The 18,151-nt window shown below is 38.5% G+C and overlaps 1 protein-coding gene across 1 annotated transcript in view; it reads right to left on the reverse strand.

Moving 5' to 3' along the window:
* Positions 1–18,151, reverse strand: part of PLCL1 (phospholipase C like 1 (inactive)) — a 305,584-nt gene that overhangs the window by 56,214 nt on the left and 231,219 nt on the right. The window contains exons 2-3 of the mRNA XM_067548964.1: positions 9,988–12,459; positions 3,502–3,705 (exon numbers count right to left, since the gene is read on the reverse strand). Of these exons, the coding sequence (XP_067405065.1) occupies positions 3,502–3,705; positions 9,988–12,459 (2,676 nt within the window). The remainder of the gene's footprint in view (positions 1–3,501; positions 3,706–9,987; positions 12,460–18,151) is intronic.

The raw sequence follows: 18,151 nt of genomic DNA on the forward strand, positions 1-18,151 counted from the left end.
ATATAATTTTCATGTTCAAAAAGCTTCAGTCTTCCAATCAGGGAGGAAAAACAATACCATGTGACTTAGGGGAATGTTTACTAGAAACAGTTAATAGTTTAAATGAACTATTCACAAGCACCCAGAAACTCAACTAAGTTTGCATAAGCAATTAGCTTATTAATTAGCATGTGACTATTGAATGCAGAAACAAAAATCAGACTCTTTTTGAGAACAATTCACAACTTAAAAAGTTCTAAATTAATTCTATAGTGATTTGCAATGAATAATTCAGCCATCTCTACTTTCCAACTTAGCATCTGCCGCTTTCACCACGCTAAATATTTCCATTTTAAATGTGATCAATGAACTTTTTAATGAATTTGACAGATTCTAAAGTGAGCTGCATGCTACCCACCTCAAAGGAAGGATTGCTGTGACACCATGCCTTGGAAGAAAGTGAGCAAGTACAAGTGAAAGGGAAAAAGAAGAAACCCTGGAAGATTCCTAATACATGAAAAAATCTGATTTGTAGCTTTACAAATGAAACATTACACCACTGTTGGCGTGTGAGAATTAATGATAACAGTGAGATCAATTGATCATACAACGTATATGGTAATAACCAAATCTATGAGTAAACGGGGAAAACAAACTGCTGTAAACCATGCTCCTGCATTTTCATATATTCTTCAAAAAGGGATAAACTACCTTTTCTGCCAATATTTCATCTAAATTTATTGGTTTTCAATTGATACTATCCCATTTTCTATTCTGTAGATCTCTTACACACCCTGATTTCTTCAGAGGGTTCTTTTTCTTCATGAAATGTAGAATTAAAAATAAAACTATTGCAGAGAGACCATTTTTGTTTAATAACAGAGTCTTGAAAAATAGTTAAGCTCTTGAAACAAACATGAGATTTTTCTGAGAGATTCTCTCTCAAACAAAATGTTAAGGCAGCACAAAACAGCAAAATTTGAAACATTTCATATGCTTTGTTTCTGGAACTGTAACTACTTTTCAAGGCTCTATACTAATTTAAAAAATAATTGTCCAGGAAAGAGCAAACAAGCCACACAAAATGATCTTTGTCTAGCATATCTGCTGACAAAAGAACAATCCAATATAACAGACAGCTAATTGTTTTCAAGATCATTGCTACAGGTCTCAGAGTATCTGCAGCTTCATTCACGTGGAATAGTCGAGTTGTCTATGCCTCATTAAACACTCTGACAGAGTTTACCATTTTCATGCAAACAAGATATGTTCAGATGACAGGTTTCATCACAGAAAAATACAACACAGCATTTTTTTTTAAATCAGAGATTAATTGTCATAACTCTCTTTTTAAAATTTGAAATGTACTATGTCTCAAAGAAAAAATGGTCTCTCTTTCTTCAGTGGTCAAGCTGACCTTTTGATTTCAGACTGTGAAGCAGGTGCAATTATACTTATTCAATTCTCTGCTGTGAGATTAAAAACTGAACTTTGACAATTCTACTGTTAAAGGAATTAAGAATTACACTTCAAACACAAGCGATGTGCTACATGAAGGTATTTAGTAGACTACTCAGTGTAAATATGAAAAACATGTAATGTAAACATGTAAATATGAAACAACTTTTTTTTGTTATAGTTAACAAGGCCCCAACTGCATAAACCCAAGAGTAGTCCTTTGAGGTCAATGGCTATTCAGGTGAGTAAAGGAATAGAGAAAATGTCTGCAGAATCAGTCCCTAAGATTTGAAATCTTCTCCACTAAAAACTTATCAGGTAGACTTTCAGCATATCTTTTCTTAAAAACATACACAAAATATTTTACATAGTATTCTACCAAAGTCTCCCTTTGTTTTCAGTTTTATGAATATAAGTCTTTTCGTTTGAGAAACATTGGACAACAACAACAAAAAAGATGGCCCCTTTCTGCTCTATTAATCTCCTTATCTTTTAATTTATCCCCACATGTTCCTTGCTTAACAGTTAAAGTCAGAGTTCACTGAAGCTTTCTAGTTCAGGTTCACTTTTACCATCATAAACATATACTGGCTCCCATTTTTCACCTAACTGACCGTGGACTGACATTTCTTATAGTAGAAAGAAGTTTCTTAAGGACAACAACCACTTCCCTATTAAAAAGAAGAACCACCTGAGTCATTACAAATGCCACAATAAGGAGCGGGTGCATTTTCACTATCTTTTCAATAAACACTTAAATACCTTCTTTCAACAGTGTAATTCCATGAGCAGATACCTTAATTCTCTAAGAACCAATATATTACACTAGGAATTATAGTCTCAAAAATAAAATATATATATAGCCCAAACAGCTGTTTTCACCGAAATGGTTTGAGCATAGCCCTTCACTTATTGTAAACTGGTAGTTCTATACAACAGCTCTCCAATCCTTTAAAACATGTGAATGTGGAAATTTAAAAAAAAACAACTTACTTTCCAACTTTTTCACACCCCTCCAGAGAACCACCTCATTTGCCTTGGCATAAGCTTCAAACTCAGTTAACAATTAATATACACCAGTTAACAATATTATTTACCATAACTGACCTGAACCACTCAGCTCTAGTTCCGAACATTTCACATTCTACTTCTCTGTCTAACGCGCTTACCCTCTAGTGTTGAAGTCAGCAAAGAGCATCATACAAGTAATACTACTTTTGATGATTCCTGTCAATATGCTTGGAGTTCAAGCGGTATTTCAAGTTGTACTGCTAAACACACTCTATAATCCAGCCTCAGACGATGCTAGCCTCGGTTATGTTCAAAAGCATAAACAAGCTCCATCCTTCTGTGTAAGTGGTATGCAAGAAAAGCTCATGTTGGACATAACCTTAGAGCTGATTCTTGTTTGAACTAAGGCCACTTTACACTGGTCTAGCAGAGCACAGGGTTCTTACAGTGGATGTAAATATAATTTACTTCTCCTGTACATTGTCAGAACAGTGTGAACAACCAGTAGTGTAAAGAAGAATCAAGGCTTATTTATTTCATTCTATCCCTTTTGTATGCTTTTAGTCAATTTTCTGTCATTTTGAATTTTGAAGAATTTTGAGACCAATTTTCAAGTGGTTTATTCTAATATTATTTGAAACATACCTTAAAACAAAAAAACGTGAGCAAAAATATTGTCTGTTAGCGTATCGTGCAATTTTATCTATTTACTGCAAAATCTAAGCTTTTATTAGAAATAATTTGAGTTGTATAGTCCTTTCCACTACTAAAATAATGCTCCATATACGTCAATATCTTGCTACCCTCTAACTCAAGCTTTGCAGAATTTTATCTCCAGTTATATAATTCACTACAACCATACTATAGATAAGTGAACACAGACAAATCTATTGCATGATTAAAGGTCAAATCTTGCGTATTTTATGCATGTGAATAGCCCCACTAACCTGAATGGACTACTCAGATAAGTAAGAGAAGCATGAATTGACCCACCATATTTCTAAATTACAACAACAGACCAGTAATAAAAATACAGATATAAAAAGCTCATACCAAATCATATGCAGCCATAAGCTTTTTCTGCACGTCAGGCATGGTCCCCAGAGGCTCCAGGTAAGGGAATGTATCCTTCATATAGACAGAAGCAGAGGGAGTATTGTCACTGTTTATGAGCCGTGAGGACAAAGTCAAGATGCACTGCTTCAGACTGGCAATTGGAGGGAGTCCACAAAGCTCTTTAACAGACACTATTGCATTCTGTGGGGAAAAAATGGATTTGTATTTACTGTTGCCCATCATCCCATTTTGGTTTATAAAAGTAAGTCAACTAATGTCTGCTTGTCTCTTTTTCACACACACAAACCTGCCTGTAAGTCCAAAGGGTTTCATGAGTGTTTGGAAAACTTTAAGAATAAGTTTGTCTCTGTGATCATACTGTCCCAAGTACATTCACAATAAGGTGTCAGTGAGGATAAGAAACTCATAAGAATTAAAAGATAATCTACAAAGAGTAAAATTAAAAAATGGGGCTGTGACCTTTGCTGCTGCTTTATGATTTTTAAAGAAGGCCTGAAAAAAATTTATCTGCTTATTTTTTAAATTTAGGAATATCAGAAACTCATTTTCACTGATTTTGCTGAAGAGTTCATCAGAGGGCTGGAGAAGTGGAGTGAAGTACTCAACCCCTAGCTGACTGATGGGAGGTGTTTACTTTTCCCCCAAAGACAACTTTTATCCCAAAACTTTGTCAGCAGTTTGCATTAGGGCTTGTCCACACCGTGAGTTACTGCACGGCAAGCCAGTGTGAGTATCTTCAGTGCACCAGCTCGCCTCACATTAATATCCCATGTGGACACTGTAACAGTGCAGTGAAATTTCTAAGCTACACTCTGGAACTTTCACTGCACTGTACCGTGTCCATACAGTGAGCTATTGTGTGGCAAACTGCTGCATTGTAGATTCATACCCTGGCTTCCTTATCAGTAACTGGCTGTCCAGCACCCCAACAGGATGGTCCAGCAGTTGGAGATGTGCATGTCTAGAGATACCCAGCCTCAATCCCTTTAGCCCAGATCTATGCCACCTGCAGATTTCCCCATGGTAGCGGAATGCTAAAACAGTCCATCTGCCATGCCATCTGCTTTGTTCTGGCAGGCCAGCTACAGTGCGGCCAGAATATGGCTGAAAGAATTTTAAATAGTCTGACTAAAAAGCTCTTCCCCTCTCAAATTCTCAGATTGCAATCTCTGATTTCATAATCACACCAGTTCTCTAATTGCCCATTGTCCTCCAGCAAATGGGAAAATCAAGCAAGAGAACATAAGAACAGCCATATTGGGTCAGACCAATGGTCCATATAGCTCAGTATCCTGTCTTGCAAGAGTCGCCAATGCCAGGTGCTTCAGAGGGAATGAATAGAACAAGTGATCAATCCCATCGGCCATTCCCAGCTTCTGGCAAACGGCAATCTCTGCCTATCCTGGTTGATAGCCATTGATGGATTTATCCTCTATGAACCTATCTAGTTCTTTTTTGAACCCCGTTATAGTCTTGGCCTTCACAACATCCTCTGGCAAAGAGTTCCACAGGTTGACTGTGTGTTGTGTGAAGAAATACTTCCTTTTGTTTGTTTTAAACCTGCTGCCTATTAATTTCATTTGGTGACTCCTAGTTTTTGTGTTATGAGAAGGAGTCAATTACACTTCCTTATTTACTTTCTCTATACCAGTCATGATTGTATAGTCTTCTATCATACCCCCCTTAGTCATCTCTTTTCCAAACTTAAGAGTCTGAGTCCTATTAATCTCTCCTCATACGGAAGCTCCTTGGTAATCCTAATCATTTTAGTTGCCCTTTTCTAATTCCAATATATCTTTTTTGAGATGGGGCAACCAGATCTGCACACAGTATTCAAGATGTGGGCATACCATGGATTTATAAAGAGGCAATAAAATATTTTCTGTCTTATTATCTATTCCTTTCCTAATGATTCCCAACATTCTGTTAGCTTTTTTGACTGCTGCTGCACATTGAGTGGATGTTTTCAGAGAACTATCCACAATGACTCCAAGATCTCTTTCTTGAGTGGTAACGGATAATTTAAACCCCATCATTTTATATGTGTAGTTGGGATTATGTTTTCCAATGAGCATTATTTTACATTTATCAACACTGAATTTGCAGTTTTTGCAGTCTGATTTGGACTTAACCATCTTGAATAATTTTGTAACATCTGCAAATGTTGACTCCTTACTGTTTACCCCTTTTTCCAGATCATTTATAAATATGTTGAATAGTACTGGTCCCATTGCAGACCCCTGGGGAACACCACTATTTATCTCTCTGCATTCTGAAAACTGACAGTTTATTCCAACCCTGTGTTTCCTATCTTTTAAACAGTTATTATCCAGGAGACGACCTTCCCTCTTATCCCATGACCAAGACTTTGATGAGGCTTTCTGAAAATCTAAGTATACTATATCCACTTGATCATCCTTGTCCTCATGCTTGCTGACCCCCTCAAAAAATTCTAGTAGATTAGTAAGGCATGATTTCCCTTTACAAAAAACATCTTGACTCTTCCCCAACAAATCGTATTCATTTATGTGTCTAATAATTCTGTTCCTTACTATAGTTTCAGCCATTTTGCTTCGTACTGAAGTTAGGTTTACTGGCTTGTAATCCCAGGATTGCCTCTGGAGCCTTTTTTTTTAAATTGGCATTACATTAGTTATCCTCCTGTCATCTGGTACAGAATCTTATTTAAATGATAGGTTACATACCACAGTTAGTAGTTCTGTAATTTCACATTTGAGTTCCTTCAGAACTCTTGGGTGGATACCATCTGGTCCTGGTGACTTATTACTGTTTAATGTATCAGTTTGTTCCATAACCTCCTCTAATGCCACCTCAATCTGGGACAGTTCCTCAGATTTGTCACCTAAAAAGAATGGCTAGAGTTTGGGAATCTCCCTCACATCCTCAGCCATAAAGACTGATACAAAGAATTAATTTAGTTTCTCCGCAATAGCCTTATCTTCCTTGAGTTCTCCATTAGCATCTCGATCGTCCAGTGGCCCCACTGTTTTTTTAGCAGGCTTCCTGCTTCCGATGTACTTAAAAAAAAAAGTTCCTGTTACTTTTTGAATCTTTGACTATTCTTCAAATTCATTTTTGGCCTTCCTAATTATATTTTTACACTTCACTTGCCACAGTTTATGCTCCTTTCTATTGTCCTCAGTAGGATTTAACTTCCACTTTTTAAAGGATGCCTCCAACGGCTTCTTTCACACCATTGTTTAGCCATGGTGGCACTTTTTTGGTCCTCTTACCATGTTTTTTAGTTTAGGGTATACATTTAAATTGAGCCTCTATTATTTTGTCTTTAAAAAGTTTCTTGCAGGGATTTCATTTTTGTATCTTTTTATGTATATCTTTTAATTTCTGTTTAACTAACTGCCTCATTTTTTGTCTAGTTTCCCTTTCTGAAATTAAACACTACCATGGTGAGATGTTTTGGTGCCCCCCTTGCCAATAGGAATGTTAAATTTTATTATGTTATGGTCAGTATTACCAAGTGGTTCAGCTATATTCACATCTTGGAGCAGATCCTGTGCTCCAGTTAGGACTAAATCAAGAATTCCCTCTCCTCTTGTGAGTTCCAGGACTAGCTGCTCCAACAAAAGCAGTCATTTAAGGTTTTAAGAAACTTGAACTCAGCATCCTGTCCGGAGGTGAGATGTACCTAATCAATGAGGGACATTTGAAATCCCCCATTATTATTGAGATTTTATTTTATAGCCTCTCTAATCTCCCTGAGCATTTCATAGTCACTATCATCATCCTGGTCCGGTGGTCAGTAGTATACCCCATCTGTTTTATTCTTATTATTCAAGCATGGAATTACTATCCATAGAGATTCTATGGCACAGTTTGGTTCATTTAAAAGGTTTATTTCATTTGACTCTATGCTTTCTTTCACATATAGTGCCATTCCCCCACCTGTACAACCTATTCTGTCTTTCCGATATATTTTGTACCCTGGTATTACTGTGTCCCATTGATTATCCTCATTCCACCAAGTTTCTGTGATGCCTATTATATCGATATCCTCATTTAATATGAGGCACCCAAGTTCACCCATCTTAGTATTTAGAATTCTAGCATTTGTATATAAGCAGTGAAAAAAATGTCACTCTAGCTGTATGCCATTATGTGATGCAATTGAATGGGAGTCTTTTTCATTTGACTGTTTCTCATCTGTATTTTATTCTCTTTCATCCTCTCCTCCTTATTAGGATATAGATAATCTCCATTAATAGCTCCTCCCCAAGAGATGTCTCTGTCCGAACCACGTGTTCTTCTGCACCTGTTGGCTTTGCCCCAGCCTTTAGTTTAAAAACCGCTCTATGACCTTTTAAATTTTACGTACCAGCAATCCGATTCCATTTTGGTTTAGACGGAGCTCATCTTTCTGTATAGGCTCCCCCTTTTCCAAAAGGTTCCCCAGTTCCTAATAAATCTAAACCCCTCCTCCCTACACCATCATCTCATCCACACATTGAGACCCTGCAGTTCTGCCCATCTAACTGGCCCATAGAGGTTCTGGATTCAATCTCTTACCTAACAGCCTAAATTTGGTCTCCAGGATCTCTCTCCTATCCTTCTCTATGTAAAATGAAAAATCATTGTCTTTCAGGCCTGCACTGCACATCAGAAAAAGTAAAAAAGGGCGCACACATTTTTTCCCTTTCATGGGTCACCTGTAAGAAAACTAGGTGACTCAGATCAAACCTAATTAAAACTCCAGAATTTATGCAGAAATCAGTGGACACGTGGCTGACTTGCCCTCATGATTTACCTTCTGCCAAGTCATAGTCCATAGTTGCAAAAATCCACAAAAATCACAGAAAGAGAACACTGTAGCAACCAACAAAACACAACTGTTCTAATACTACATTATCCTAGCAGGTCAGGCACCAGAAAATGTTCAACTAATTAACTGAGGCTCTTCTATTAACCAAATATATTTGAATGGTGTATTAGAAAATTAAATCTGTTGTCTGGTTCTTCTACAAAGCATTTTTGAGAACAAGATCTAGAACCAAAATTCAGTTTTTGAACACACACTAATACTATTTTTGGGTCAGGTTTACAAATTATTTTTTGGTTATACTACTTACTGTACACAGCTGTAACCTAATATTTATTGTTACAGAATAAAGGAATGTAAGGGAACAGAAAATGGAGTCAGAGGTTCAGACTAGTTATTTTCAAGGCCTGCAAGGAAGAAAAGCCTGGGAAGAGTTTCCCATTCTTAAAAATATGCTTAAGATATTCCTCTGAGAGTGATTTATAACTCATGTCATTTTGTAAACCCTTCCAGCTGCCAGAAATAAATTTATTTTAGACTCTGTCCAGAATTGCAGGGTCAGTGAAGTAATATAAAATGTGTTTTTGCCCTGTCTTCCAGGAATAAATACACTGTTTCCTTTGCTTTACCAAGGCAACAGCTATTTGTACATTGCCCTATATTAATTAAATTTTTATTGTTTAATGTTATTCAGTTTGGTTTCTCTTTGGCAGCATCTGCACCACAGGTCTGATTTTATCCTAACTGAACCAGTGAGAATGCAACGAATTAAGGACAAAGAGCGCAAACTAGCCGTGCTGGCTCTCATTCCTGAACCATTGCCGTTTCCCCCCATCCATACTAGCACTGCATTAAACTTTTTCAACTATAATGCATTCAGGGTGCTTATCACACAGTTCCTGATGCATTTAGAAGCACTGGATTCTGGGACTATGGTACAGTAGCCAGAGGTTTGTCTGAACCATTTCAGCCCAAACTGTGTTAATGCTGTCCACACTGCATTAACCAGTTCAGACTAAACCAGCATTTAGCTAAAAAGCAAAATGTAATCCAAATGGTATTTGGTTCACACGTTAAATGTATAGAGCACTTGCGGGTGGGAAGGAATGTGTTTTAGGTAGAATCACATAGTTCTTAGCAGGATAAACTTAATGACTCATACGGTTGGGTGTTCTCTCTCTCTCTCTCCCTCACACACACACACACACACACAGAGAGAGAGAGAGAGAGAGAGAGAGAGAGAGAGCGTCTCTCTCCACTAGTTAGCAAGACAAAGGCAAGCTGACATTCTCCAAAAAGAAGACATGATGGGATCTCTCTCTAGTCCTATGACCTGGAGACACAAGCTAGTCCTCAGCTCAAATCTCCCAATTAGCTAAAGTCAGCAGAGTGAATTTTGATTTATTTTTTTCTTTTTAAATATTTTTCAAAAATTAAACAGTTGCTTAGCCTGATATCTATGTTAATTAACCTCAGTAAATATCAGGCTTTTTCTCCTTAACACTTTATGTATTTAAACGGTAAGGGCTAAATACTCCTTTTAGTTATACAGGCATAATTTTGAAACAAGTCCATTGACTTCAATGGAGTTACACTGCTGTGACTGAGCTCAGAATCTTTACCCAAGTGTTCAGTACAAAGCAATAATGAAGTAAAAAGTTCCATACCTGCATGTTTTCCTTCATGTCAGTGGCTTCTCGTAATGGATGCACTGCTAGTTTAAAGATGTCATCTATAATCTTAAGGCTTGTGTTCCTCAGCATGGTATACTCGCTTCCTTTCTTTCCTATTCTCACTGACAGACTGCGCTTTTGGGCTTTTCCTCCTCCACTTCGATTAGTTATTGCAATGTGAACAAAAAGTGTAACATGCTCCATGATATCTCCAACAAAGGAGCGCAAGGGTATATGTCGATATCCAGGCTGTAAACATTCAAGTGGTATGGTATACTGGCCTATAAACTCATCACCAATATAGTCATCATCCAAAACAACAAAACGGATCATGGCAAGTTCTGGTAGATTTATTTGGAACTCAAAGCTTTCATCAAAAATTGGATTGTCACTGTTTTGCTGAACAGTTTTAGTTCTTTGTTCTGCACAGTCTGCAGGAATTCCATGAATTTCTATGCAAACATATGGGTCTATGACATCCCCTTTTGCACAAGCTCCCTTGGGCTTTGGAAAGTTCTGACCACTGATAATTTTGACATGCAGAACTTGAGGAGAGACCCCTGGAACAATTCCCTTTGTATTTGCACTAAAGTAAGACACTTCATCACGCATCACAGAAGGTCTAAGAACATATCCACATCCCCCATTCTGTAGAAACCAGCCAGTATGTAGATCCATCATTGGTCCTGGAGTCTGATAGTTCATTGCCACTATCTGACAACCACAATTCCAAAAATCTTGGGGATTTAAGTTACTAGAGTCTATCCTCATAGCACTTGGGTATATCCTAGATAAAAATTTCTTGTTGTAATTGACAAAGTCCTCTGGATACTCATTTGCTATTCTACTGGCCTCTGCCTCACTGAAAGAGCAGATTTCCCAATAATTCTGACTTTTCATAGATACCTCAAAATCTTTGTACTGGACAGATTTGCATATTGATACCAAATCGGACAGCTCTCTGCACAGCCAGATTAGCCTTGGTTCATTCACAATATCTTCAGACATCCTTCGAGATATTTCAGCCTCTTCGTCTTCATCAGTGACTTCTCCTTCTAATAAATCCTGGTCAGAGGGAAACTTCTTCCCTTTCACAATGATCTTCATTTTCAGTTTCTCAGGTGATGGAAGATAGGCTTCTGAGGGTAAAGGTGCTTCTGTGTAGAGTTTGTTTCCAAAAATCTTCTTCATGTGTTGAACCATTACTTTTTGTTGTTGTATTGAGCAGTGGTTACCCAAGCAGAGAATGAGAGGATATTCTGAAGTAATGAAGGCTAATTTGTTTATTACCTCAATAACATTTCGAAAGGCAAGTGGTGATGTCATGCTATTACGGTTACAAATGATGGGCTCATTATCTGGACCATCACAAACATCAAGTTCAATGCTCCTACAATTCATTTTTAAAGCCCTGACATAACCATTGATATCGGCTGGTCCTCTGAACTGGTCTTCTATTAGATAGGTATTGTGAGATGCATTGATATAGTAATGTGATAGAGGCTGGGTCATGTCCTGGACAACTTTTCTATGCTCAGGGTCAAAAATGTCACATTCTGGGGACACCAAATACTGAGTAAATCCATCAATTGCAAGAAATCCCTTCAACCGTCCTTCTTGAGAAAGTTCATACCTGCGGATAATATCTAGACACATTTCTTCAGTTATATGAGCAACTCCTTGCTCAGCTTCTAAAAAAAGCATGAGGTCATTGGCATCTAAATATTCTTTGTTTTTAGATATCTGCACTAGTAAGAAATAAACTTCAGGTCTTGTGCAAAGTTCACTGAATGCTTCACAAAATTCCTCTTTAGTTACTCGAGTTGTTAGTTTTTCTTTGCTTTTCTGGATTTCCTTAAATTTTAACCTAATCTTTGATTCCTTTAGGGTAGGATTAAGCTGTTTGATTAACTCTACAGATGTATCTTCTAACATTATGCCATTACCATCAACATCTGCAGCTTCAAATACAGTTTTTAGCCACACAAACCGTGGGGTATTCTGGCTGCTTTCCATCAAATCCAGAGGTTGTTTGCTACGAGAAACCAAGTAGCGTAAACCTGAGACCCAAATGTTAGCCACATCAGCTGAATTGGCAACCAGGTCAAGAGACTCATAGTTCTCCCCATGAATTACAGAGAATGCACAGTCTTCACTAATCTGGTCTGCAAGTCCATTGTTCCTGAATGTTTCAGTGTTCTTCCCTAGTCTTATCTCTTTTACAGCAGAAATATCGAGCTTAGCCTTGTCAAGGTCTTTCTTGGAAGGTTCCCAGCGAAGAGCTTGCAAGTCAGGGTCTAGAGTAAAAAAACGATTATAAATGCGGGAATTTGGACGGACTTTCTTCAGTTCACACCCCGCCTGCATAAAGCTGATACAGTCACTAGCACTGCTTATTTTCTTCTCTGATGGCATGCTGCTGAAGGACACAGTTTTCTTCCTTCCACATTTTTGGTTAGAAGGATCCTGTAAAATAATTTAAAAATAATTAAGTAAATTTTCTTTGGCCATTTGACAAGGGTATATGTAACATACAACACACAGCTCTATATGTTTGTTTGATCATCAAAATGTAAAGCATTACCCCTTCCCATAATTCAATTCCCTACTTGGCTATAGAATATAACTACACAGTGCCTTGACTGGCTGCAACAACATAGCTGCCAAATTTCCTCACAGAGGTCCCCTCACCAAGTGGACACAGATATGAGGAGAGGTGGCTTATGTCATGTCATACACCCCCTCAGAAGCATATTGAGAGGAGATGGGTTATGGACAGTCAAGGTAACTGGACGAGTTGGGACTTGGGGAGGCTTAGCTGAGCAGTGAGAAGCTTGACAGTTATGGAATTAACATGGATTGTTGCTACAGGGAGCCTGGGGGTAAAGGGAAGAGAGCCTGGAACAGGCTGGACGATTGCTGGGGATGGGGGAAGCCTGGTATACCTTGGAGGGTTGGGGTGGGAGGGAAAGTCTGGGTGTGTGGGAGATGGCCCTGCCCTCATTCTGACCCACTCTCCATCCTCTCCCCCGCCCACTCTCGGGATTTGATCCCCACTCTCGCCATATCTGGTGTTTCCATAAAGCCCCAGCCACTGATGTCAGGGGAACACAGGAGACTCTGAGAGGTCACGGAGAGAAAAGAAGTTTCCAGCCCTGTGGACTGCAGAGAACAGCCTGAGGGTGCGAGCCGAGCACTCCCTGTCGGCTCAGCAACCAGAAGGGAAAGAACAACAGACCCCACGGGCTGAGTTCAGGGTAACTCCCATCACCCAAAGCCAGCCTGGTCATTCGGGCTGGCAATGCTGCGTTCTGTCCCAGCCCCCAACATGGGCTCCCACCAGCTCCTGTGGCCCCTAACCCCCATCTCAGCTCCCGCCCTACACACCAGGAGGGCGCCAACCTTCCCTCCCGGCTCCATGCTGCCTGGTAATGGGCAGGGGGAGGAGAGAAAGCAGCCAGATGGGAGGCAGCAAAACTGCCTGGTTACCTGCTCAGCAGGCGCCACCGTAGCCCCAGTGGCCAGGAGGAGCAACTGCAGCTCAAAAACCTACTGCCTGCCCAGAGCCCCCCGGAGCATGAGAATTAGTACAGAAAATATAACCTCCCTAAAATCCTTGAAGGCTACAGGGCTGGATTTTAAATAAAGCCTCCATCTTTGTGTGTGCAATTCTGTGCCCACAATGACTTGTCAGTAAGAGCATGAATGAAACGCAGGCATAAAACTGTGATTCAATTCTACATGGTTGCAAAAGTGTGCCTTCCAAAACAGTGACCTAGTTTGAAAGCCAGGTCTTTATTTTTTCTACTATAGATCTGTCCAGAAAACCAAATCCTCAATAACAGAGTATCTTAAGGATCCCACCATGGGTCTGGATGACATTACCTGTTAAATTAAATCCCAGCATATACTGCTCTGCATAAAACCTAAGTATAAATGTTTGCATTCCTGGGATAGCTATTTTGAGAAGGTAGGTCATTGTTAAGTGCCTTATGTCCATCTTACAAACAGCACTCTCTACATTAGCCCATTCCAAAACATCTAAAGTGTTATCAAAGAAATGCAACAACAGTATTAAAGCCAACAGGTTCTATTGGGAACAATAACAAAACCTCTAAACTTTAGTATTCAAGGTCTTTAACTCATCTGTCAAGGCAATGAATTAAAACTTTTAATGACAGGCAAAATTACTCTAGCAATTTATTGTAGCACTTAGTATGCTAATTAGGATTAAAATAGGGAGAAAGTCAACGAACCCAGCACATTAGGTCAGACTTTTTTTATTGTTATTATTATTTCACCAGCACATTTTTATGTTCCAGAGTCATCATGCTGCAATTTAATATATTGCTAGTATGAAAATCTTTAAGCAACAGATACTAATGAGTATAAATGAATGCAGCGAATTATGCAATAGTTTGTATGAGAGCATTTTCTTTCCCACTTTTAGATTTTTAAACAAAAAGTTACTTAAATTTAAAACAAAAACATGTTTGTGGTTTTTAGCCATATCCATTTTAAATTCCATATCTAGCTTTTAGTGGAATACTGCAAATCCAAAAACCAGGATCCTGAAACTACTTCTAATTATTTCCCTGTAAGCTACTCTGCAGTTTTATGGTGACTCTTGTGATATTTGGTACCTTTCACCCAATTATATTTATAGGCAGCAGGTTTAAAACAAGCAAAAGGAAGTACTTCTTCACACAATACACAGTCAACTTGTGAAATTTGTTGTCAGCGGATGTTGTGAAGGCCAAAACTACAACTGGTTTTTAAAAAAAAAAAAAAGATAAATTCATGGAAGATTAGGTCCATCAATGTCTATTCGCTAAGATGATCAGGGATGCAACCTCATGCTCAGGTGTCCCTAAGCCTCTGACTGCCAGATGCTGGGACTGCAGGTCAGGGGATGGATCACTTGATTGCCCTCTTCTGTTTATTCCCTGTGAAACATCTGGCATTGGCCACTGTCAGAAGACATGATACAAGGCTAGATGAACCATTGGTCTGACCCAATGTGGCCATTCTTACATTATGTTCTTAAAGCCCCAGCTGCTATAATCAGAAAATTGAATGAGAATCTCAGCTTTCAATTAAAATAAAAAGTAAGTTTCTAGCCCTCATAGTTGTGGGGAAATGCTAAAAACATTAAACAAATGCACCCTAAAAGGCTCAGAAACTAGAAGGCAAATGAAAAGAACACAATGTGTATTTTTTTAAAAATATCTCAGGATTTTTAAGCTCATCTCATATTTTTGGTAATGACACAGGATTTTTGAATGTTTGGGGTTGGCAATACTGCTAAAGGCTTCTTAAATAAATACAGTAAGACAGACATTTTTGGACCTTGAATCTACAGTAATCCTTACAATGATATAGGTACTCTGGGCCAGATCCTCAACTGGGATAAATCATCATAGTCCCACTGACTTAAATGAAGCCACTCTGATTTACACTAGCTAAGGATCTGTCATTTTGTCTTTGTCAGAGAGGGCAGCAAGATTTGTTATACAACATGCTCAGCAATTGGTGTCTGGAAAGAGCACAAGTTTTTTATTTTTAGTTGTGAAATGGTTTCACAGTTTTTGATGAAAACAATACACTGAATCAGACTATCCTTGTAGATGGCAAAAATAATTGGCCTTCCTGGGGCCATTAAGTGCTGCTGCCTTTTAATGTTCACTCTTAAGCTTTTGGGCTTCTTGCAAGGAGTTTTTAGTTGGTGTCTTATAGGCAATGTAAAAATTATAGAAAAATAGTGTTTCTTCTCCATGAAGGACTTTTTCATATCTATCAAGTCAATCAATTCAAACCTAATCCTGGGGACTAATTATGTAAAATGAACAGGATGTGGATGTTATTGCAATGGATATGATTGTTTTAATTGGCATTAACGACTAATCACTATAATCTACAATATAATACACGGAGGAGAAAATTATACAATTTACAATTGTAAATTGATCCAAGAATGAGCTCATAACCCTCCCCTCTCCCCAGGTGGTCCTCATTTGCTCATTATTGCATGAGTTCTTTGTAAAGCTTTTAAAATGAACCCTGCCAAATTTGTATACAATTTTGATTTAATAAGACTGTTTTCATATCCAAAAACACATTTGTGCAAGTTTTGCAAACTTTAAATGCTCAAACAATGTGCCCTTAATCTTTTTAAAACTAAATCTCAGGGAGAGAACATATTTTCTTCTAGATCTTATCTTACATTAAGAAAAGAATCTAATTTACACTCCTCAGTTAATGGTGGAGTGGGTGCCACTAAGGACATTTCGGTGATCTATCCATTTTGTTGTTCCATAATTTGTTTATTAAAAATAAAAAAGCAAGATTTACTAACAAATCAGCCTGCTTCCATCTGTAAATAAGCATCAAACACAAAGATTCTCCTGATAAATTCAGCTGGGTGAAAAAAATCTAACTATTTAAACAAAATTAAGGAAAAAAACCCCAAAAAACATGTTTCTTTTCAGAACAAGCCATACCCAGGTCTCTGCTCTGGCACCTTTATACTGCTCTAGGGAGGCAGCTAAGGATTCTATCAGTATTGTGCAGCCAGCTCGATGTCCCCCGCCACCCAACAACCCAAAAGGGATGTTGCAAGATGGCACAATTTAGAGAAGCCTCTGGACTGCTCTTAGTTACACAAGGCATCCATCCAGTCCTGCCTGCCCCAGAGACTGGAGAAGAGCAAAGGGGATTTAAAGCCATCTTTGTCTCTGATCAGGTCCAATGTTGAGCTTAGCTCAGCTAGATCCGTGGTTCAGAGCCAATATGAGTTACTTTCTTTCTTTATGTCTTTAATAAATCCAATTCCTATGTTTTATTCTTCTAACAAATGACATTAAACTAAAAATACTTTTATGCTGCAATGTCTCTAGTGGCTATAATTCCTGATCTATGTCACCTTTCACTTGGAACGACATGCAGGAATGATTACAGACACCTAACAAGCTAAAAGATGAGTTTGTGTGAATAAATAACAAAACTGCTTTCTTGTCCTAAATGCCAAAGGTATTCACATTGCACACCATCAAGAAACTCTACAATGTATTCACCCACAGAAGACCAATTCTTCTCTTTTATTAATCCAAAACATGCAGTTAGAAAGCACAATGTGATGTTCCACTGCATCCTTGAGATTTAAAGTGTGTCTCTGTCAGAGACCCCAGGTAAAGCAAAATAGATCTTCACAGGTAGTAAACACAGAAGACTTCTATTCATCCCTCACCTGTGCCATCTCAACTGCTGACATTGATTGTATTATGACAAAAATAAATGCAAAAAAAGAAAAGGTTTGCCTTGTCAGAAACCTACACCAAAATCCAATATAAACAAACCACCTTTTGGCCAACCAACCTTATTGTTTCAGAACTTAGCCTGAAGTTCTTGCTTATACTTCAAAATCAACAGCTGATAAAGAAGAAATGCTTAATTTCCAACAAGTTCTCCATGATTCCTTAGTAGTTATTTTATTCCTTGATTCCTGGGTTGATATAGCATCCACACTGTGGGTGAAATTCACCCTTACATGCACAAGGCTCTATGTACTTCTTAAATCCTGTACTGGGTTGTGCATGGGGAGCTGCTGGAGGACAGCTGTGCAGAAAGACCTCTCCACTCCTTGCATGCCACAAAAGGGTGTCTGCACCAGTTCCACATAAGCCAGTGTGGAGGGAGCTAATGGGAGCAGGTCAGAGTACCTGCTACGGGATCTTCAATGGCCCTAACACAACCAACCAGTGCACGGAGAGGTTGCAACCACTTGGAATCCTTAGAGCAAGAACAACAGTGATGGAGGGGGAATGCTGTCCCCAGCTCGGGGACAAATTTAATCCCCAAATCCCTGTCCTCTTTGCCCACATCTAATCTAATCACTCTGGCTTTATCCAATGAAATGAATTGCATCCTATGAGAGCACAGAAACAGCACATCTTGAATAAATCTACTACAAAAGCTCTGTATAGCAGTGATCTCCTACAGTTATTTCAATGCACCAGTGTCAGCTTTTTCCTTCAAACAGTTCACTGAGTCAAGTTTGACCTATTACCACAAAGGTCAGCGTTAATTCTAGCTTTACCAGCTCAACCACAACAACAGCGTCTAGTTTCCATAACATACACAGTTAGAGTTACATGACTTC

The sequence above is a fragment of the Emydura macquarii genome, unplaced genomic scaffold, assembly GCF_026122565.2.
Source record: "Emydura macquarii macquarii isolate MOO-44397 ecotype Brisbane River unplaced genomic scaffold, CSIRO-AGI_Emac_v2 contig_1253, whole genome shotgun sequence".
Taxonomy (NCBI): domain Eukaryota; kingdom Metazoa; phylum Chordata; order Testudines; family Chelidae; genus Emydura; species Emydura macquarii.